This window comes from Pseudophryne corroboree, chromosome 3 (assembly GCF_028390025.1).
Source record: "Pseudophryne corroboree isolate aPseCor3 chromosome 3, aPseCor3.hap2, whole genome shotgun sequence".
NCBI classification, from domain to species: Eukaryota; Metazoa; Chordata; class Amphibia; order Anura; family Myobatrachidae; genus Pseudophryne; species Pseudophryne corroboree.
The window spans coordinates 17,138,196-17,160,452 of NC_086446.1; the positions used below are offsets into that span (position 1 = coordinate 17,138,196).

Sequence of the window (22,257 nt, forward strand, 5' to 3'; positions counted from 1 at the left end):
TCCTCGATTTTATGGGAAATGGGAGGTAGTGTTGCAAAGCTATGACGAGTCTACTCAACTCAGGATCCAAAAGATCTTTGAGACCACTACTTGGTTCTTGCTTAGACAGATCCCATGATCCCGAGTCTACTATGATATATATGCAGTGTCCTCTTATATTTATAAATGTATTACCTTGTCCATTGATTCTGGGTGCTTAACACCATCCCCTAGAATTATTGCTCCTCTCGGGACTTAGGCTATGTACTGTCTTTGTCTAGTATAGGTTTGTCCCCCCACCCTCTTCTCTTCTCTTCCCATCTTCCCCTTCTCGCTCTCTTTTTTCATCCCCCATGTTTTTCTACATTTTGTATTTTTGTTTCTAAATACTCTTTGTATTTTCTTTCTATAAAAAACAGAAAATTTACTATTGAAGGACGGGCTGCATATCGATAGTTTTCAGTTGTTGGTTGGATTAATGGTATTCTGCGGCCCTTTTAGATATATTGGTTCACGTCTAACCTTCATTTTTTCTCAGACCTATATATACTCTTATGGAGACCACTGCTGTGCCTTCTTATGTAAGATACGCTGCAGCCATATCCTCTTTCTGCTTGACATGTTTTGAATTATTTCCTTTGTGCTCACTCTATAACGCATTTTGTTGTATTTACATATTATGTAGAGCCTTTCAAAACAGCTATGCATCATGTTGTTACACGTTCAATACTTTCGACCAATGATGTTTATATGATCTTCTATGCCTATTCTTCAATAAAAAAATGTTGTATAAAAAAATAAAAGAAAGCAATACATTGAAGAATTTATACAATAAAGAAATTAGTAAAAGTTTCACTGAAGTGATCTAGTTATCTTATATTAATGACACACATTCCAATTATCTGTGGAAGGATGACATAAAGTGTTAAAATACTGTGTGACAGGAGTGTTGCTTAAACCCTGTTTTGTATCAACTCATAGTAATGCTTCTCCTGTGTGAAATCTGATGCATAACAAGACGTGATTTACGTGTAAAACATTTCCCACACTCAGAACATGGATATGGCCTCTCACCTGTGTGACTTCTCTGATGTGTAACAAGATCTGATTTCTGTGTAAAATATTTCCCACACTCAGAACATGAAAACAGCCTCTCACCTGTGTGACTTCTCTGATGTATAACAAGATGTGATTTCCTTATAAAACATTTCCCACACTCAGAACATGGAAATGGTCTCTCACCTGTGTGACTTCTCTGATGTATAACAAGATGTGATTTCCTTATAAAACATTTCCCACACTCAGAACATGGAAATGGTCTCTCACCTGTGTGACTTCTCTTATGTGTAACAAGATCTGATTTCTGTGTAAAACATTTCCCACACTCAGAACATGGAAATGGCCTCTCACCTGTGTGATTTCTCTGATGTGTAACAAGATTTGATTTCTGTGTGAAACATTTCCCACACTGAGAGCATGGAAATGGATTCTCACCAGTGTGACTTCTCTGATGTATAACAAGATGTGATTTCTGTGTGAAACATTTCCCACACTCAGAACATGTAAATGGTTTCTCACCTGTGTGACTTCTCTGATGTATAACAAGATGTGATTTCCGTATAAAACATTTCCCACACTCAGAACATGGAAATGGCCTCTCACTTGTGTGACTTCTCTGATGTTTAATAAGATCTGATTTCTGTGTGAAACTTCTCCCACACTCAGAACATGGAAATGGCCTCTCACCTGTGTGATTTCTCTGATGTATAACAAGATATGATTTCTGTGTGAAACATTTCCCACACTCAGAACATGGAAATGGTTTCTCACCTGTGTGACTTCTCTGATGTGTAACAAGATGTGATTTCCGTGTAAAACATTTCCCACACTCGGAACAGGGAAATATATTATCAGGTGTATGAGCTGCACTATGGGTAACAAAAGCTGAGTTATCAGGAGAACAGCCCTCACGATTAGATGGATTGGATGATATATCTGCGCTGTGAGGTACTGGATGTATATTTAGCATAACAGCGCTGTCTCCTGGAGAATCCTGTGTGATGTTATCTTCTGTTTTAGTATCTGCATATAAGATGAGATCTCCCTCGAAGGCATTCCTGCTTGTGCCGCCATCTACTGGAGATAAAATAGCTGTATTATTATTATTCACAGATCTTTATATAGCGCACACATATTACACTGTACAGAGAATATTTAGTCATTCACATCAGTCCCACCAGGGAAGCTTACACTCTATATTCCCAACGCACACACTCGGGATAATTCATTATTAGAAGCCAATTAACCTACAAGTATGATTTTTGGAGCAATTGTGTAAACACATACAAACTCCACACAGATATCACCTTGTTCGGGAATTAAACTCATGACTTCAGTGCTGTGAGACAGCAATGCTAACCACTAGACCGCTATCTTACTATTACTAACAATGTGGTTTAGATGATTCATTTCAACGTGCAAACTTTGGGGGGTATTCAATTAGCCGTGGTACTTTACCGCATAAATAATCCCCCGGGGACTATTCACGTAGCCAGATACACAGCGCTTATCGGGGATTATTCTTTGGATAATCACCGATATAGCCCATAGAGCCGCAACAACACATAGGATCGGGGACTTAACCCTGAAAAAAACGGGCTCTAATTGAAGAGCACGATAATGACCATCAGTTATTAATTAGTTATTAATCGCGCTATCAACCCCTTGGTTTTTTTTACAGAAAAAATAGCACATCCATTCGAAAATATATGTTATGGTAAGAACTTACCGCTGATAACGGTATTTTTCCTAAGTCCACAGTATCCACAGGATAACATTGGGATATGATGACGAGACAGCAGATTTGCACCAAATGGTCAAAGCTTTTCAGCCTCCCAGCATGCAATGAGCCCATCCATATATCCCCGCCTGGCTCAGGCAAATCAGTTGTTTTTCCAAAGCTCAAGGCAGGAGCATCATAGAGAGCCCTAATCAGGCGAGAAGAACACACATACACACCCTTCCATACAAGAAGAAAGAGGTTAGTGAGTAAAAGGATCCTCAAATCAGGTGCGTCAGAGTGGGATCCCTGTGGATACTGTGGACTTAGGAGAAAACAAGATTTATGGTAAGAACTTACCGTTGTTAAATCTCTTTCAGCGAGGTACATTGGGCTCCACAAGGAATAACATCAGGGTGTAGAGAAGGATCTTGATCCAAGGCACCAACAGGCTCAAAGCTTTGACTGTTCCCAAGATGCACAGCACCGCTTCCTCTATAACCCCGCCTCCGTGCACAGGAGCTCAGTTTCGTTAACCAGTCCAATGCAGTATCAGGTATCAGAGACGACAACAGTTAGTAGCCACATACACCACACACTCACTACACGAGAGGGGGTCAGCGGCTAATGCCATACCAATCCAAAGAAGCAAAGTGCGTCAGGGTGGGTGCCTTGTGGAGCTCAGTGTACCTCGTAGAAAGAGATTTAACAACGGTAAGTTCTCACCATAAATCTCGTTTTCTGCTGCGGGGTACACTGGGCTCCACAAGGAATAACATCGGGGATGTCCTAAAGCAGTTCCTTATGGGAGGGGACGCACTGAAGTGGGCACAAGAACCCGGCATCCAAAGGAGGCATCCTGGGAGGCAGAAGTATCGAAGGCATAGAACCTTATGAACGTGTTCCCCGAGGACCACGTAGCCACCTTGCACAATTGTTCAAGGGTCGCACCACAGCGGGCCGCCCAAGAAGGTCTGACAGACCGAGTAGAATGGGCTTTGATGGTAGCAGGAGCTGGAAGACCAGCCTGTACATAAGCATGCGCAATTACCATTCTAATCCATCTGGCCAAGGTCTGCCTGTCAGCAGGCTAGCCACGTTTGTGAAAACCAAACAGAACCAAAAGAGAATCAGACTTCCTAATGGAAGCAGTTCTCTTCACATAGATACGGAGAGCCCATACCACATCCAAAGACCGCTCTTTGGCAGACAACTCCGGAGAATTGAAGGCCGGAACCGCAATCTCCTGGTTAAGGTGGAAGGAAGACACCACCTTAGGCAAATGACCAATGCGCATTCGAAGAACCGCCCTGTCACTGTGAAAAATCAGATAGGATGACTTACAGGACAAGGCACCTAAGTCTGAGACCCGTCTTGAAGAGACAATAGCCAGCAAAAACAAAACATTAAGGGAAAGCCACTTAAGATCAGCAGATGCAAGAGGTTCAAATGGGGAATCTTGCAAGGCCTCCAAAACCACCGACAAATCCCAAGGGGTCACAGGTGGCACATAAGGAGGTTGAATCTGTAACAAACCCTGGGTGAAAGTATGAACATCATGCAGGGTAGCAATCTTTCTCTGAAACCACACCGACAAGGCAGAAATGTCGACCTTGAGGGAGGCCAGACGAAGGCCTAAGTCCAGGCCTTGTTGAAGGAAGGCCAACAGCTTGGCTGTACTGAACCTGAAAACATCATGATTATGAGACGCACACCAAGTAAAGTAAGAATTCCAGACCCTATGGTAAATCCGAGCCGGCTTCCGGTCCTTCAACATAGTTTGAATGACCGCCTCAGAAAAACACTTGGCCCTCAAGACGGAAGCTTCAAGAGCCACGCCATCTAAGCCAGACGGGCCAAGCCCTGGTAAACACAAGGGCCCTGAACAAGGAGGTCTGGTCGTTGTGGAAGTAGAAAGGGACGAACCAGCGAGAGGCCGTGTAGATCGGAGAACCAGTGCCATCTGGGCTACGCTGGAGCGATCAGAAGTAGGTTTCCTCCTTCTTGTTTGAACTTCCGTATTACTACACATACAGCAGCCGAAAGTTCCATGGAATTGCCAGAGCATCCATGAATGCTGCCTGAGGATCCCTTGTTCGAGCTCGGAAGACCGGAACCTTGTGATTGTATCGAGACGTCATCAAGTCTACATCTGGTAGGCACCACTTGTCCACTAGGAGTTGAAATACTTCCTGATGAAGGCTCCACTCCCCGGCGTGTACGTCCTGACGACTGAGATAGTCCGCTTCCTAGTTGAGGACTCCCAGAATGAACACTGTGGATATGGCCGGCAGATGACATTCTGCACAATGAAGAATCCGTGATACTTCCCTCATTGCCATGCGGCTTCGAGTGCCGCATTGATGATTTATGTAGGTCACCGTGGTGGCATTGTCCGACTGTACCTGAACAGGCCTGTTCTGTACCAGATGCTGAGCCAGGTTCAGTGCATTGAACACTGCCCACAGTTCCAGAATGTTTATCGGGAGGAGAGACTCCTCCATGGTCCACCGACCTTGAAGGGAGTGTTGCTCCAACACCGCACCCCAACCTCTCAGACTGGCATCCGTTGTCATTAGGACCCAGTTGAATATCCATAAGGGACGACCCCTGCTCAATCGTTGGTCCTGAAGCCACCAGCTCAGTGACAGGCGGACCCCCAGAGACAAGGAGATCATTTGCGATCTGATCCGGTCAGGCAGGCCGTCCCACTTGGCAAGAATCAACTTCTGTAGAGGGCGAAAATGGAATTGTGCATACTCCACCATGTCGAATGCCGACACCATGAGACCTAGTACTTGCATTGCCGAATGTATCGACACTTGCGGACGAGATAGGAAGCATCGACTCTTGTCCTGAAGCTTCAGGACTTTCTTCTGAGACAAGAACAACCGCTGGCTGTGAGTGTCCAATAACGCTCCCAGGTGCACCATGCGTTGAGCAGGAACCAGGGAAGATTTCTTCCAGCTGACCAACCACCCGTGGGTCGTCACAAACTGGACCGTCAGATCTAGATGACACAGGAGAATTTCTGGGGAATTTGCCAGGATCAACAAATTGTCCACGTACGGCAGGATCCCGACCCCTTGACGGCAGAGTACAGCCGTCATCACCGCCATTACTTTGGTGAAAACATGCGGAGCCGTTGTCAAACCAAAAGGCAATGCCCGAAATTGGTGATGAAGGTTGCCCACTGCAGGGAGACCATATAGTCCCCAGGCTCCAAGACCAGAACAATAGACTGGAGAGTTTCCATATGAAACTTGGAGACCCTCACATACTTGTTCAACGCCTTGAGATTGAGAATGGGCCACGAGGACCCGTTCGGTTTCGGGACTAGGAACAGTAGGGAATAGTACCCCTTGCCTCTCTGAGCCAGAGGCACCTGTACCACCACTCCTGTAGTCAGGAGGGAATGTACTACTAAATGAAGAGTGTTTGCCTTTACCGGGTCCAGAGGGACGTCTGTCAGGCAAAATCGTTGAGGGGGACGTTTCTTGAAGGATATGATGTAACCTCGAGTGCCGACTTCCCGTACCCAGGCATCCGAAGTGGTCTTCAACCATTCCTGGGCAAAACCTAGAAGCCAGCTCCCCACCCTGGGATCCCCCAGGGGGAGGCCCACCCCATCATGCGGCCGGCTTGTCAGATTTGGAAGCAGACTGGCGGGCAGCCCAGGCCCGCTTTGGTCTGGGCTTGGCAGGTTTGGAAGCACGAGCTTGTTTCAGGTACGCCTGACCTTTTGCTTTTCCTGGAGGATGAAAGGGCCGAGGGAAAGTAATTTTAGCCTTCGGAGCAGAAGGAGCCGTACTTGGTAGGCAAGCTGTTTTAGCGGAAGCCAGGTCAGCCACAATCTTGTTGAGATCTTCTTCAAAAAGAATGTCTCCTTTAAAAGGAAGCACCTCCAGTGTTTTCATAGAATCCATATCCACCGACCAGGACCTCAACCACAGGATACGGCAAACCAGGATGGACGTAGTAACAGCCATGGCCGCAAGCACCCCGGCATCAGAAGCCGCCTCCTTAAGGTAAAGAGAAGCCGTGGCAATATACGAGAGACATTGTATAGCATGATCAGAAGCATTAGACGGCAGCTCCGCCTCCAGCTCCTGAGCCCATGCCTCAATAGCTTCAGCCACCCATGTTGCTGCAATGGTTGGCCTATGCACAGCCCCCGTTAGGGTGTAAATCGCCTTTAAACAACCCTCCACACGTCTATCCGTCGGTTCCTTCAGAGAGGTGATGGTAGTTACAGGCAGAGCGGAAGAAACTACCAGTCTCGCCACCTGAGAATCCACAGGCGGGGGAGTTTCCCAATTTTTAGTGAGCTCCGCAGATAGAGGATATCGAGCCAACAGTCTCTTATGTGGTGTGAATTTTGTTCCCGGATTTTCCCAGGAGTCCTGACGTATGTCAGCTAAATGTTGAGGAGGGAATACCTGTTTAACCACCTTCTTACGTTTAAACTTATCAGGCGTCTTAGAGGCCATCTCAGGCTCAGGGTCATGAGAAACCTGAAGAAATATCCTGACAGCCTCAATCAAATCAGGTACGTCCACCAGTGATTTCCCTTCCCCATCAGAGGCAACAGAGTCAGAGTCTGTGGGGTCAGTGTATGCCCCATCCTCCTCAGAGGATGTATCCGGCATAGTGGTGGATTGTGAGGAAGTAATGGCCCATTTAGAAGACTTCTTAGTCGCGGGCGGGCGAGCGAGACTTATTTTTAGTCATAGAGCGGTTCAAATGCTGTAACAGAGAGGAGATTTGATCCGCCCATGGCGGATTGACTGCAGGGACCATAAACTGCTGTACTGGCACAGGAGGTCCCACAGGGGGCGTAAGTTTAGTTACCAGCGTATTCAACAACGTGGAGAACGTAGCCCAAGGTGGGTCAGTGGTGGCCCCCGGTGCTACGGACCCACTGGGGTGTAAGGAACCCCCAGAACCTGAACTCTCCGCTGCCATATTATCCTCAAAATGATCTGCAGCGTCACCACGCCGCGTGGGAGACGCCCCAGAACCGTTGCCCATTGTAGCTGACAAAATGAGAAGCACAATAACAGGCAACCTAGTACAAAATTTGCAGCGATATAACTAACCAGAACCCCCGGTATAGTGTGTTTACACAAACCGGGAATCCCAGAGATATATGGTGACTATGAAACACAGAGAAAAATACAAAACCAGTATGTTCTGTGATATACCTATATTAGAAAATAAACCTGACACACATGCCCCTCAGGTTACAGAATATAGGAATAGCACGCTGAGTGAGATACTCTAAATGGCAGCCACGCAGCGGCTACATGCACACACACATATAGTCACAGAGGTACAATGCAGAAGATATGTCAAACAATAAGACTGCACTGGACTAGACATACAATACAAAGTGGTACTGAGTATGGCTAGAGAGATATATATGTAAACAAAAGATATAACAAAACACAGTAGGTACTGGATGTATATCATAGGGTGTTTGTACTACACAACCCTGACTGTATGCACTCTTTCTTAACTAACACTGTCCCAGGTAGAATACTTAAGTGTCCTGTAAAATGCACAGCGCTGGTGAGCAGGCGGCTTTACAGAGGCGGATTTGCCCAAACAGTCCCTGGAACAGCGCAGCTCCGTGTAATGGCGGCAGACAGGGAGTGAGGGAGAGATATGCAGCTCCAGGGCGGGAACATTTACCCAAATGGTGCTCTGGGGGAGGGGCTACAGCTTAGGCCTTATCCCCCTGCTGGCTTCCTCACCGGGAAGCCACCTCGCCAGTGTCTGCTTATCAGCAGGCCATCCTCTCTTGTGAAATCCGTAGAGAACAAAGAGAGAATCTGTCTTTCTGATAGCACTGGTACGATCTATGTAGATCCTTTAGGCACGGACAACGATGCATCTCCCGCAGAAAAGTATGGCCCTTGGAAGGCATTGACTATAATTTCTTCATTAAAGTGGAATTTAGACACCACCTTAGGAAGATACCCTGATTTAGTTCTGAGAACCGCTCTATCTGGATAAAAAAAATCAGAAATGGAGGATGACATAACAATGTTCCTAAATCTGACAGTCTTCTAGCTGATGCCATGGCCAGTAGAAAGAGAACTTTCGCTGTCAACCATTTAAGATTCACGCTTTTAAATGGTTCAAATGGGGCAACCTGAAGGGCCTTTGGGACTAAACTTAAATCCCAAGGCACTGTAGGAGGAACAAAAGGAGGTTGAATGCGCAGCATTCCCTGGAAAAAAAAGTGCGCACATCCTGTAGGTTGGCAATTTTCTTTTTGAACCATACAAGCAATGCCGGCACTTGCTCTCTCAAGGAAGCCACCTTCAAACCTTTATCCATGCCTGCCTGAAGGAATGCTAAGACCCTGGAAACTCTGAAAGACCTAGGGTCAAATATCCGTTCACTGCACAAATGAATATAGATTTGCCATATTCGTGATAAATGCAAGCTGAGGAAGGTTTCCTTGCTCTGAGCATTGTTTGAATTACCTGTTGTGAGAATCCTCTTGACTTCATGATAGAGGTCTCAAGAGACACGCCGTCAAAGACAGTCGATCCAGATGTCTGTGATAACAAGGACCATTAGACAGTAGATCTGGACATTGAGTGAGTAAAAATGGAGCATCCATGGACATCCTCTGCAGATCTGTGTGCCAATCTCTTCTGGGCCAAGCCGGAGCTATTAGTATCACGGCACCTTTCCCTTGCTTTATCTTTCTCACCACCCTGGGTAATAGGGTGATTGGAGGAAACACATAGGCCACATGAAAGTCCCATCTCACCGACAGGGCATCCACAAAGATCGCTTTGGGATCCTTTGTTCTTGACCCGTATGCGGGAACTTTGTTTTTCTGATGGGACGCCATGAGATCTATCTCCGGCAATCTCCACCTGTCAACCAGGGTCTGGAAGACGTCCGGGTGTAGAGCCCATTTGTTTGCATGAATGGCATGTCAACTGAGAAAATTTGCTTCCCAGTTTAGGACTCCCGGAACGAACACTGCGGACAAGGCTCGATGATGAAGTTCTGCTCACTTGAACGTGTGACTTACCTCCTTTATTGCTTTTTGGCTGCGAGTAACTCCCTGATGGTTGAGTTACGCTACTGCCGTCTCATTGTCCGAGCGGATCTGAACAGGTTTCCCCTGAAGGATGTCCTTTGCCTTAATCAGCACCATGAATATGGCCCAGAGTTCCTGGTCCACTGCCCCTGGAAACAAAACCTTCCTGACACCGCTCCCCATCCCTGAAGACTGGCATCCGTTGTCAGAATTTCCCAATCTGATATCCAAAAGGGTCTCCCTTTGTCCAGATGGGATGTCTGTAGCCACCAGGCTAATGACCTCCTTACTTCCAGAGTAAGGACCATAGTCTCTGTTTTTATTGTCTGATGAAAACCATTCCATTTGGTAAGGATCAGATGTTGCAGAGGCCTCGAATGGAACTGAAGCATGTATGAAAAAAACATTGCTTCTGAAAGATGTCTTAATACCAGGTGTAGTTAAAAAACATATATCATTCATTTAATAAAACACATAATTTATGACAAATTCATAACAGCATCACAATACTGATACAATTAAAAAAGAGCCTAATAGCCAATCTCTCTACTCAAATTCCTCTCTTTTTGAGGGGGGGGGGCAAGTCAATGTATGTAAATGCCGGCATAAACAATATGTGCTGGTCAGCAAATAGTCCTCCTAGAAATAAGATGTTACTGTGACATCCAGTTTGGAGATCAGTAATTACCAGCTCCCTTGTGGTATTGGCTGGGTATTTCACCTAGCGAGGGTCCAGATTACTCTCTCTTTGTAATGCGCAAAAGGTGGCGGTGGTTCTCCCTAAATTAATGTCCACATCTGGCAGCTTTATTAAAGACCTTTGATAAAGCTGCCAGATGACAGCGAAATGCGTAAGAGGCCAATTCTCTGACCAGGGAATTGTCTAGCCGTGCAGTGGGACCATCTAAAGTCACTTCAAGCCTAGGGAGATCTCAGCACCCGTCATTGTGGACATTAATTTAGGGAGAACCACCGCTACCTTTTGTGCAGGACAGGGTTGATGTCAGCAGTCTAACTCCCCACTGCTGATATCAACCCTAGGGATCGCGGCCTCATACTACCCCTGGAGCCTCTGATTCCTAAGACCTAGCGCTGGTGCACCTGAGGTGGCAGCCGCGTCAGCGAATGTTTGGTAGTCTCCTCCCAAAACAGTGCGGCTGTGTCCGTGTTCCCCCTCTAAGCGGAACCGATGCCTTACCTTCTCCCCGTGCTCCGGCCACAGCCTGGTAACATCTGCTGGACCTGCTAGTATATCCGTCACAGACGCCCGCTGAAACAGCTCTGTACTCGTGGGTAAGCGTTGTCGCGACCCAGCGGAGAGTCGCTGGAGCGACTCTTTCTAAGGTGCTTATAAGACGCTTTTTAGAAAACTCACTCAGAAAAATAGTAAGACTATAAAAATAAAATAAGAAAGCTTACGGCTGCAAAAAAACAGCGGCCCTCTGACCATAGTCCAACTCGAGCCGCACCAATTTGCCTGAGCCAGGAGGAGGGGATATATGGACAGGCCCGTTCAATGCTGGGAGGCCGAAAAGCTTTGACCGTTTGGTGCAAATCCGCTGTCGCGTCATCATATCCCAATGTTATCCTGTGGATAACCTGTGGACCCTGCAGCAGAAAAATAAGATTTTACTCACCGGTAAATCTATTTCTCGTAGTCCGTAGTGGATGCTGGGAACTCCGAAAGGACCATGGGGAATAGCGGCTCCGCAGGAGACGAAAGCTTTAGGTCACCTGGTGTGCACTGGCTCCTCCCACTATGACCCTCCTCCAAGCCTCAGTTAGGACACTGTGCCCGGACGAGCTGACATAATAAGGAAGGATTTTGAATCCCGGGTAAGACTCATACCAGCCACACCAATCACACCGTATAACTCGTGATACTATACCCAGTTTAACAGTATGAAAACAACTAAGCCTCTCAACAGATGGCTCAACAATAACCCTTTAGTTGACAATAACTATGTACAAGTATTGCAGACAATCCGCACTTGGGATGGGCGCCCAGCTTCCACTACGGACTACGAGAAATAGATTTACCGGTGAGTAAAATCTTATTTTCTCTGACGTCCTAGTGGATGCTGGGAACTCCGAAAGGACCATGGGGATTATACCTAAGCTCCCAAACGGGCGGGAGAGTGCGGATGACTCTGCAGCACCGAATGAGAGAACTCCAGGTCCTCCTCAGCCAGGGTATCAAATTTGTAGAATTTTGCAAACGTGTTTGCCCCTGACCAAGTAGCAGCTCGGCAAAGTTGTAAAGCCGAGACCCCTCGGGCAGCCGCCCAAGATGAGCCCACCTTCCTTGTGGAATGGGCTTTTACTGATTTAGGATGCGGCAGTCCAGCCGCAGAATGCGCCAGCTGAATTGTGCTACAAATCCAGCGAGCAATAGTCTGCTTAGAAGCAGGAGCACCCAGTTTGTTGGGTGCATACAGGATAAATAGCGAGTCAGTTTTCCTGACTCTAGCCGTCCTGAAAACATAAATTTTCTAGGCCCTGACTACGTCCAGTAACTTGGAATCCTCCAAGTCCCTAGTAGCCGCAGGCACCACAATAGGTTGGTTCAAGTGAAAAGCTGATACCACCTTAGGGAGAAACTGGGGACGAGTCCTCAATTCCGCCCTATCCATATGGAAAATCAGATAAGGGCTTTTACATGACAAAGCCGCCAATTCTGACACACGCCTGGCCGAAGCCAAGGCCAATAACATGACCACTTTCCACGTGAGATATTTTAGATCCACGGTTTTAAGCGGCTCAAACCAATGTGATTTTAAGAAACTCAACACCACGTTGAGATCCCAAGGTGCCACTGGAGGCACAAACGGGGGCTGAATATGCAGCACTCCCTTCACAAACGTCTGAACTTCAGGTAGTGAAGCTAGTTCTTTCTGGAAGAAAATCGACAGAGCCGAGATCTGTACTTTAATGGAGCCTAATTTCAGGCCCATAGTCACTCCTGCTTGTAGGAAGTGCAGAAATCGACCTAGTTGAAATTCCTCTGTTGGGGCCTTTTTGGCCTCACACCAAGCAACATATTTCCGCCATATGCGGTGATAATGCTTTGCAGTTACATCTTTCCTGGCTTTAATCAGCGTAGGAATGACTTCCTCCGGAATGCCCTTTTCCTTCAGGATCCGGCGTTCAACCGCCATGCCGTCAAACGCAGCCGCGGTTAGTCTTGGAACAGACAGGGTCCCTGCTGCAGCAGGTCCTGTCTGAGCGGCAGACGCCATGGGTCCTCTGAGATCATCTCTTGAAGTTCCGGGTACCACGCTCGTCTTGGCCAATCCGGAACCACGAGTATTGTTCTTACTCCTCGTTTTCTTATTATTCTCAATACCCTTGGTATGAGAGGCAGAGGAGGGAACACAAACTGACTGGTACACCCACAGTGTCACTAGAGCGTCCACAGCTATCGCCTGAGGGTCCCTTGACCTGGCGCAATATCTCTCTAGTTTTTTGTTTAGGCGAGACGCCATCATGTCCACCTGTGGCCGTTCCCATTGATTTACAATCATTTGGAAGACTTCTGGATGAAATCCCCACTCTCCCGGGTGGAGGTCGTGCCTGCTGAGAAAGTCTGCTTCCCAGTTGTCCACACCCGGAATGAACACTGCTGACAGTGCTAGTACATGATTTTCCGCCCATCGGAGAATCCTTGTGGCTTCTGCCATTGCCATCCTGCTTCTTGTGCCGCCCTGTCGATTTACATGGGCGACTGCCGTGATGTTGTCTGACTGGATCAGTACCGGCTGGTGTAGAAGCAGGGATTTTGCCTGACTTAGGGCATTGTAAATGGCCCTTAGTTCCAGAATATTTATGTGTAGGGAAGTCTCCTGACTCGACCATAGTCCTTGGAAGTTTCTTCCCTGTGTGACTGCCCCCCAGCCTCGAAGGCTGGCATCCGTGGTCACCAGGACCCAGTCCTGTATGCCGAATCTGCGGCCCTCTAGAAGATGAGCCCTCTGCAGCCACCACAGCAGAGACACCCTGGTTCTTGGAGACAGGGTTATTAAGTGATGCATCTGGAGATGCGATCCGGACCATTGGTCCAACAGGTCCCACTGAAAGATTCTGGCATGGAACCTGCCGAAAGGAATTGTTTCGTAAGAAGCTACCATCTTTCCCAGGACCCGCGTGCAGTGATGCACCGATACCTGTTTTGGTTTCAGGAGGTCTCTGACTAGAGATGACAGCTCCTTGGCTTTCTCCTCCGGGAGAAACACTTTTTTTCTGGACTGTATCCAGAATCATACCCAGGAACAGTAGACGTGTCGTCGGAACCAGCTGTGATTTTGGAATATTCAGAATCCAACCGTGCTGGTGCAGCACCTCCTGAGATAGTGCTACTCCTACCAACAACTGCTCCTTGGACCTCGCCTTTATTAGGAGATCGTCCAAGTACGGGATAATTAAAACTCCCTTTTTTCGAAGGAGTATCATTATTTCCGCCATTACCTTGGTAAACACCCTCGGTGCCGTGGACAGTCCAAACGGCAGCGTCTGGAATTGGTAATGGCAATCCTGTACCACAAATCTGAGGTACTCCTGGTGAGGATGGTAAATGGGGACATGCAGGTAAGCATCCTTGATGTCCAGGGATACCATGTAATCCCCCTCGTCCAGGCTTGCAATAACCGCCCTGAGCGATTCCATCTTGAACTTGAATTTTTTTATGTATGTGTTCAAGGATTTCAAATTTAAAATGGGTCTCACCGAACCGTCCGGTTTCGGTACCACAAATAGTGTGGAATAGTAACCCCGGCCTTGTTGAAGTAGGGGCACCTTGATTATCACCTGCTGGGAATACAGCTTGTGAATTGCCGCTAGCACCGCCTCCCTGTCTGAGGGAGTAATCGGCAAAGCAGATTTTAGGCACCGGTGGGGTGGAGACGCCTCGAATTCCAGTTTGTACACCTGAGATACTATTTGAAGGATCCAGGGATCCACCTGTGAGCGAGCCCACTGATCGCTGAAATTTTTGAGGCGGCCCCCCACCGTACCTGGCTCCGCCTGTGGAGCCCCACCGTCATGCGGAGGACTTGGAAGAAGAAGCGGGGGAGGACTTTTGCTCCTGGGAACCTGCTGTTTGTTGCAGCCTTTTTCCCCTACCTCTGCCTCTGGACAGAAAAGACCCGCCTTTTCCACGCCTGTTTTTCTGGGTCCGAAAGGACTGTACCTGATAAAACGGCGCCTTCTTAGGCTGTGAGGGAACATGGGGTAAAAATGCTGACTTCCCAGATGTTGCTGTGGAAACTAGGTCCGAGAGACCATCCCCAAATAACTCCTCACCCTTATAAGGCAAAACTTACATGTGCCTTTTTGAATCTGCATCCCCTGTCCACTGCCGAGTCCATAAGCCTCTCCTAGCAGAAATGGACAATGCACTTATTTTAGATGCCAGCCGGCAGATCTCCCTCTGTGCATCTCTCATGTATAAGACTGAGTCTTTGATATGCTCTATGGTTAGCAGAATAGTGTCTCTGTCTAGGGTGTCAATATTTTCTGACAGGGAATCTGACCACGCAGCGGCAGCACTGCACATCCATGCTGACGCAATAGCTGGTCTAAGTATAATGCCTGAGTGTGTATATGCAGACTTCAGGATCGCCTCCTGCTTTCTATCAGCAGGTTCCTTGAGGGCGGCCGTATCCGGAGACGGTAGTGCCACCTTTTTAGACAAACGTGTGAGCGCTTTATCCACCCTAGGAGGTGTTTCCCAACATGACCTATCCTCTGGCGGGAAAGGGAACGCCATTAGTAACTTCTTAGGGATTACCAATTTTTTATCCGGGAAAGCCCACGCTTCCTCACACACTTCATTTAATTCTTCTGATGGGGGAAAAACTACAGGTAGTTTTTTCTCCCCAAACATAATACCCTTTTTAGTGGTACCTGGATTTATATCAGAAATGTGTAACACCTCTTTCATTGCCTCAATCATGCAGCGAATGGCCTTAGTGGACATTAGACTAGACTCATCGTCGTCGACACTGGTGTCAGTATCCGTGTCGACATCCGCGTCTGCCATCTGAGGTAGCGGGCGTTTTAGAGCCCCTGATGACCTTTGAGACGCCTGGACAGGCACGAGCTGAGAAGCCGGCTGTCCCGCATTTGGCATGTCGTCAAATTTTTTGTGTAAGGAGTCGACACGTGCACGCAATTCTTTCCATAAGTCCATCCACTCAGGTGTCTGCCCCGCAGGGGGTGACATCCCTTCTATAGGCATCTGCTCCGCCTCCACATCATTATCCTCATCAAACATGTCGACACAGCCGTACCGACACACCGCACACACACATGGAATGCTCTAACAGAAGACAGGACCCACCAAAGCCCTTTGGGGAGACAGAGTGAGAGTATGCCAGCACACACCAGAGCGCTATATAATGCAGGGACAAACTGAATTATGTCCCCTATAGCTGCTTTTATATATACTGCGCCTAAATTTAGTGCCCCCCCTCTCTTTTTTACCCTTTTCTGTAGTGTAGACTGCAGGGGAGAGCCAGGGAGCTTCCTTCCAGCGGAGCTGTGAGAGAGAAAATGGCGCCAGTGTGCTGAAGGAGATAGCTCCGCCCTTTTTCGCAGACTATTCTCCCGCTTTTTTCTGGATTCTGGCAGGGGTATTTACCACATATATAGCCTCTGGGGCTATATATTGTGGTATTTTTGCCAGCCAAGGTGTTTTTATTGCTGCTCAGGGCGCCCCCCCCAAGCGCCCTGCACCCTCAGTGACCGGAGTGTGAAGTGTGTATGAGGAGCAATGGCGCACAGCTGCAGTGCTGTGCGCTACCTTGGTGAAGACTGATGTCTTCTGCCGCCGATTTTCCGGACCTCTTCTTGCTTCTGGCTCTGTAAGGGGGCCGGCGGCGCGGCTCCGGGACCGAACACCAAGGACGGGCCTGCGGTCGATCCCTCTGGAGCTAATGGTGTCCAGTAGCCTAAGAAGCCCAAGCTAGCTGCAAGCAGGTAGGTTCGCTTCTTCTCCCCTTAGTCCCTCGCTGCAGTGAGCCTGTTGCCAGCAGGTCTCACTGAAAATAAAAAACCTAATTCTATACTTTCTTTTTAGAAGCTCAGGAGAGCCCCTAGTGTGCATCCAACCTCGGCAGGGCACAAAATCTAACTGAGGCTTGGAGGCGGGTCATAGTGGGAGGAGCCAGTGCACACCAGGTGACCTAAAGCTTTCGTCTCCTGCGGAGCCGCTATTCCCCATGGTCCTTTCGGAGTTCCCAGCATCCACTAGGACGTCAGAGAAACCCCCTTTGACCACAATACAAATGCACAAACAACAAATAAATACACTCATGGAACAGATACAACACTGGCTTATAATGCCACAACCACATTATCAGCACATGTCATAGCCCCAGCCACAGGGACATGCAGATAGCACATCACCAATGGATATTCCCCCCATAATGCAGACTTTGCTGGGTAACATTCCATAGCCAGCATCACAGAGCAGGAAGTCTCATCAGCCAGTGACATTGCTGAACCAAAATATCCATCCAGACCGCCTCACTCATAACCACGGGACACTTGTGGCCTAATTACCAACAACTGCATCCACATTACACAAAGTGCTCTAAGTGGTCATATATACAGTATATGCGTGCAGGGCTCAGAGCGGAGGAGGCAGCAGGACAGGGTAGGGGAATGGTGCAGGGCACAGAGCGGGGGAGGCAGCAGGACAGGGTAGGAGAATGGTGCAGGGCAGGGGAATGGTGCAGGGCAGAGAGCGGGGGAGACAGCAGGAAAGGGTAGGGGAATGGTGCAGGGCACAGAGCGGGGGAGAAATCAGGCCAGGGTAGGGGATGGTGCAGGGCACAGAGTGGGGTAGGCAGTAGGACAGGGTAGAGGAATGGTGCAGGGCACAGAGCAGGGAGGCAGCAGGACAGGGTAGGGGAATGGTGCATGGCACAGAGCGGGGAGGCAGCAGGACAGGGTAGGGGAATGGTGCAGGGCAGAGCGGGGGAGGAAGCAGGGTAGGGGAATGGTGCAGGGCACAGAGCGGGGGAGGCAGCAGGACAGGGTAGGGGAATGGTGCAGGGCACAGAGCGGGGAGGCAGCAGGACAGGGTAGTGGAATGGTGCAGGGCACAGCGGGGAGGCAGCAGGACAGGGTAGGGGAATGGTGCAGGGCACGGAGCGGGTAGGCAGTAGGACAGGGTAGGGGAATGGTGCAGGGTACGGAGCGGGGAGGCAGTAGGACAGAGTAGGGGAATGGTGCAGGGCACGGAGCGGGGAGGCAGCAGGACAGGGTAGGGGAATGGTGCAGGGCACAGAGCAGGGAGGCAGCAGGACAGGGTAGGGGAATGGTGCAGGGCACAGAGCAGAGAGGCAGCAGGACAGGGTAGGGGAATGGTGCAGTGAACAGTCTGGGGAGGCAGCACGACAGGGCAGGGGAGTGGTGCAGGGCACAGAGGGGGGAGGCAGCAGGACAGGGTAGGAGAATGGTGCAGGGCACAGAGCGGGGAGGCAGTAGGACAGCGTAGGGGAATGGTGCAGGGCACAGAGCGGGGGAGACAGCAGGACAGGGTAGGGGAATGGTGCAGGGCACAGAGCGGGGGGACAGCAGGACAGGTAGGGGAATGGTGCAGGGCACAGAGCGGGGAGGCAGCAGGACAGGGTAGGGGAATGGTGCAGGGCACAGAGCGGGGGAGGAAGCAGGACAGGGTAGGGGAATGGTGCAGGGCACAGAGTGGGGGAGGCAGCAGGACAGGGTAGGGGAATGGTGCAGGGCACAGAGCGGGGAGGCAGCAGGACAGGGTAGGGGAATGGTGCAGGGCACAGTGCGGGTAGGCAGTAGGACAGGGTAGGGGAATGGTGCAGGGTACGGAGCAGGGGAGGCAGCAGGACAGGGTAGGGGAATGGTGCAGGGTACAGAGCGGGGAGGCAGCAGGACAGGGTAGGGGAATGGTGCAGGGCACACAGCAGCGAGGCAGCTGGACAGGGTAGGGGAATGGTGCAGTGAACAGAGTGGGGAGGCAGCAGGACAGTGTAGGGGAATGGTGCAGGGCACAGAGGGGGGAGGCAGCAGGACAGGGTAGGAGAATGGTGCAGGGCACAGAGCGGGGAGGCAGTAGGACAGCGTAGGGGAATGGTGCAGGGCACAGAGCGGGGAGGCAGCAGGACAGGGTAGGGGAATGGTGCAGGGCACAGTGCGGGTAGGCAGTAGGACAGGGTAGGGGAATGGTGCAGGGTACGGAGCGAGGGAGGCAGCAGGACAGTGTAGGGGAATGGTGCAGGGCACAGAGCGGGGGAGGCAGCAGGACAGGGTAGGGGAATGGTGCAGGGCACAAAGCGGGGAGGCAGCAGGACAGGGTAGGGGAATGGTGCAGGGCACAGAGCGGGGGAGGCAGCAGGACAGGGTAGGGGAGCAGGAGAATAATAGGGGCTGATGGCTTCTGATGTATAAGATACACCAGAGAGTGTGGGGAGGTGTTAAATATCTAAGTGCATAAGGAATATAATTTATTTTATTAATTCAATATACTTGCATATTTCATAGGTGTACCAGTTATACCTATCATATTATAAACCCTAAACCCTCTATCCATTTTCTTACATAGGTGACCTTTATACAGACATTACTTAGATGCAACAGGGAAACAAATGGTTAAAATTAGGATTTAACAGAGGAGACTGGTCAGATCTCTGGGCTGGTAACACAGTGACATGATGTGAGTGGGAGAGCAGAAGTATAATAGGGGCTGATGGCTCCTGACTCCCCCACTGGGAAATATAGGATTTTAATACCTACTGGTAAATCTTTTTCTCCTAGTCCGTAGAGGATGCTGGGGTCCACTTCAGAACCATGGGGTATAGATGGATCCGCAGGAGACATGGGCACTTTAAGACTTTTCAAAGGTGTGAACTGGCTCCTCCCTCTATGCCCCTCCTCCAGACCTCAGTATAGGAACTGTGCCCAAGGAGACGGACATTTTGAGGAAAGGATTTACTGTTGAGGTGACTGCTAGATTCATACCAGCTCACACCTCAACCATGCCGCACAATATGGCATTCAACACAACACATGCCAACGGGCATGAACAATAGCAGCAACATGCTGACAATAACCATACACAACATCTGTGTAACTACAAACAAGCAACTGCAGGTAAAGTACGCACCGGGTCGGGCGCCCAGCATCCTCTACGGACTAGGAGAAAAGGATTTACCGGTAGGTATTAAAATCCTATTTTCTCTTATGTCCTAGAGGATCTTGGGGTCCACTTCAGAACCATGGGCTTATACCAAAGCTCTATTTCGGGCTGGAGAGTGCGGATGACCCTGCAGCACCGATTGACCAAACTTGAGGTCCTCATCGGCCAAGATGTGAAACTTGTAAAACTTTGCAAACGTGTTTGCCCCTGACCAAGTAGCTGCTAGGCAAAGCTGTAACGCTGAGACCCTCCGGGCAGCCGCCAAGGACAAGCCCACCTTTCTAGTAGAATGGGCATTTACCGACTTCGGTAACGGCAATCCAGCCATGGAATGAGCTTGCTGAATCGTACCTCTGATCCAGCGCGCAAATGTCTGCTTGGAAGCAGGACACCCAATTTTATTGGGAGCATACAGGACAAACAGAGCTTCTGTTTTCCGAATCCGAGTTATTCTAGAGACATAAAGTTTCAAAGCTCTGACCACATCCAGAAACTTTGAATCAGTGAAGGTGTCAGTAGCCACTGGCACTACAATAGGTTGGTTTATATGGAAAGAGGAAACCACCTTAGAAAGAAATTGCTGCCGAGTTCTCAACTCCGCCCTATCTTCATGGAAGATCAAGTAAGGGCTCTTGTAAGACAAGGTCGCCAACTCAGATACCCGCCTTGCGGATGCCAAGGCCAACAGTATGACCACTTTCCAAGTGAGGAATTTTAACTCAACCTTCTGCAAAGGTTCAAACCAATGTGATTGAAGGAACTGCAACACCACGTTAAGATCCCATGGTGCCACTGGAGGCACAAATGGCGGTTGGATGTGCAAAACGCCTTTCACGAAAGTCTGAACTTCTGGAAGGGAGGCCAATTGTTTCTGAAAGAAAACTGATAGGGCTGAAATCTGTACCTTAATCGAGCCCAATTTGAGGCCCGCATCCACACCTGCTTGTAGGAAATGGAAAAAACGCCCTAGCTGAATCTCTTCCGTTGGAGCCTTCTTGGATTCACACCAAGACACATATTTTCTCCAAATACTGTGGTAATGTTTAGACTTTACTCCTTTCCTGGCCTGAATAAGTGTGGGAATGACTTCTTTGGGAATACCCTTTCGGGCTAGGATCCGGCGCTCAACAGCCATGCCGTCAAACGTAGCTGCGGTAAGTCTTGATATACACACACGGCCCCTGCTGAAGTAGGTCCTCGCGAAGAGGAAGAGGCCAAGGATCTTTTATCCGTAATTCTTGAAGATCTGGATACCAAGCCCTCCTTGGCCAGTCTGGGACAATGAGGATCGCTCGAACCTTTGTTCTTCTTATGATTTTGAGAACTTTTGGTATTAGTGGAAGTGGAGGGAAGACATACACCGACTGAAATACCCACTGGGTCACCAGTGCGTCCACTGCTATTGCTTGAGGGTCTCTCGACCTGGAACAATATCTCTGAAGCTTCTTGTTGAGACGAGATGCCATCATGTCTACATGAGGAACTCCCTAAAGACTTGTCACCTCTGCAAAGACTTCTTGGTGGAGGCCCCATTCTCCTGGATGGAGATCGTGTCTGCTGAGGAAGTCTGCTTCCCAGTTGTCCACTCCCGGAATGAAAATTGCAGACAGACTGCTTGCATGCCTTTCCGCCCAAAGGAGGATCTTTGTCGCCTCTGACATCGCCGCTCTGCTTTTCGTTCTGCCCTGACGGTTTATGTACGCCACTGCTGTTACATTGTCCGACTGGATCTGTACAGGTAGATCTTGCAGAAGATGCTCCGCTTGTAGAAGGCTATTGTAAATGGCTCTTAACTCCAGAACGTTTATGTGAAGACAAGCTTCCTGACTTGACCACCTTCCTTAGAAGCTGACACCCTGCGTGACTGCTCCCCAGCCTCGGAGACTTGCTTCCGTGGTTACCAGGACCCAGTCCTGAATCCCGAACCTGCGACCCTCTAGTAGGTGAGAACTGTGCAGCCACCACAGGAGTGAAATTCTGGTCTTTAATGACAGGATTATCCTCTGGTGCATGTGGAGATGGGATCCGGACCACTCTTCCAATAGGTCCCTTTGGAATACTCTGGCATGGAATCTGCCAAACAGTATGGCCTCGTAGGCCGCTACCATCTTTCCCAACAGCCGAATGCATGGATCGAAACTCTTGCTGGTTTCAGAAGTTGTTTGACCATCCTCTGGATCTCCAGAGCCTTTTCCACTGGAAGAAAAACTCTTTGTAGTTCTGTGTCCAGTATCATTCCCGGAAATGGCAATCTTGTCGCCG

General features: G+C 49.1%; 1 protein-coding gene across 2 annotated transcripts in view; it reads right to left on the bottom strand.

Annotated features, from left to right (window-relative positions):
- Positions 1–328: 328 nt before the first annotated feature.
- Positions 329–22,257, bottom strand: part of LOC135056970 (zinc finger protein ZFP2-like) — a 76,511-nt gene continuing 54,582 nt past the window's right edge. Inside the window, exon 7 of one of the 2 annotated variants that reach the window (XM_063962771.1) lies at positions 329–2,112. In XM_063962771.1, the coding sequence (XP_063818841.1) occupies positions 950–2,112 (1,163 nt within the window). In that variant the 3' untranslated portion in view covers positions 329–949. Of the gene's footprint in view, positions 2,116–22,257 lie in introns of both variants that reach the window. The other variant, XM_063962770.1, reaches the window with a different exon arrangement.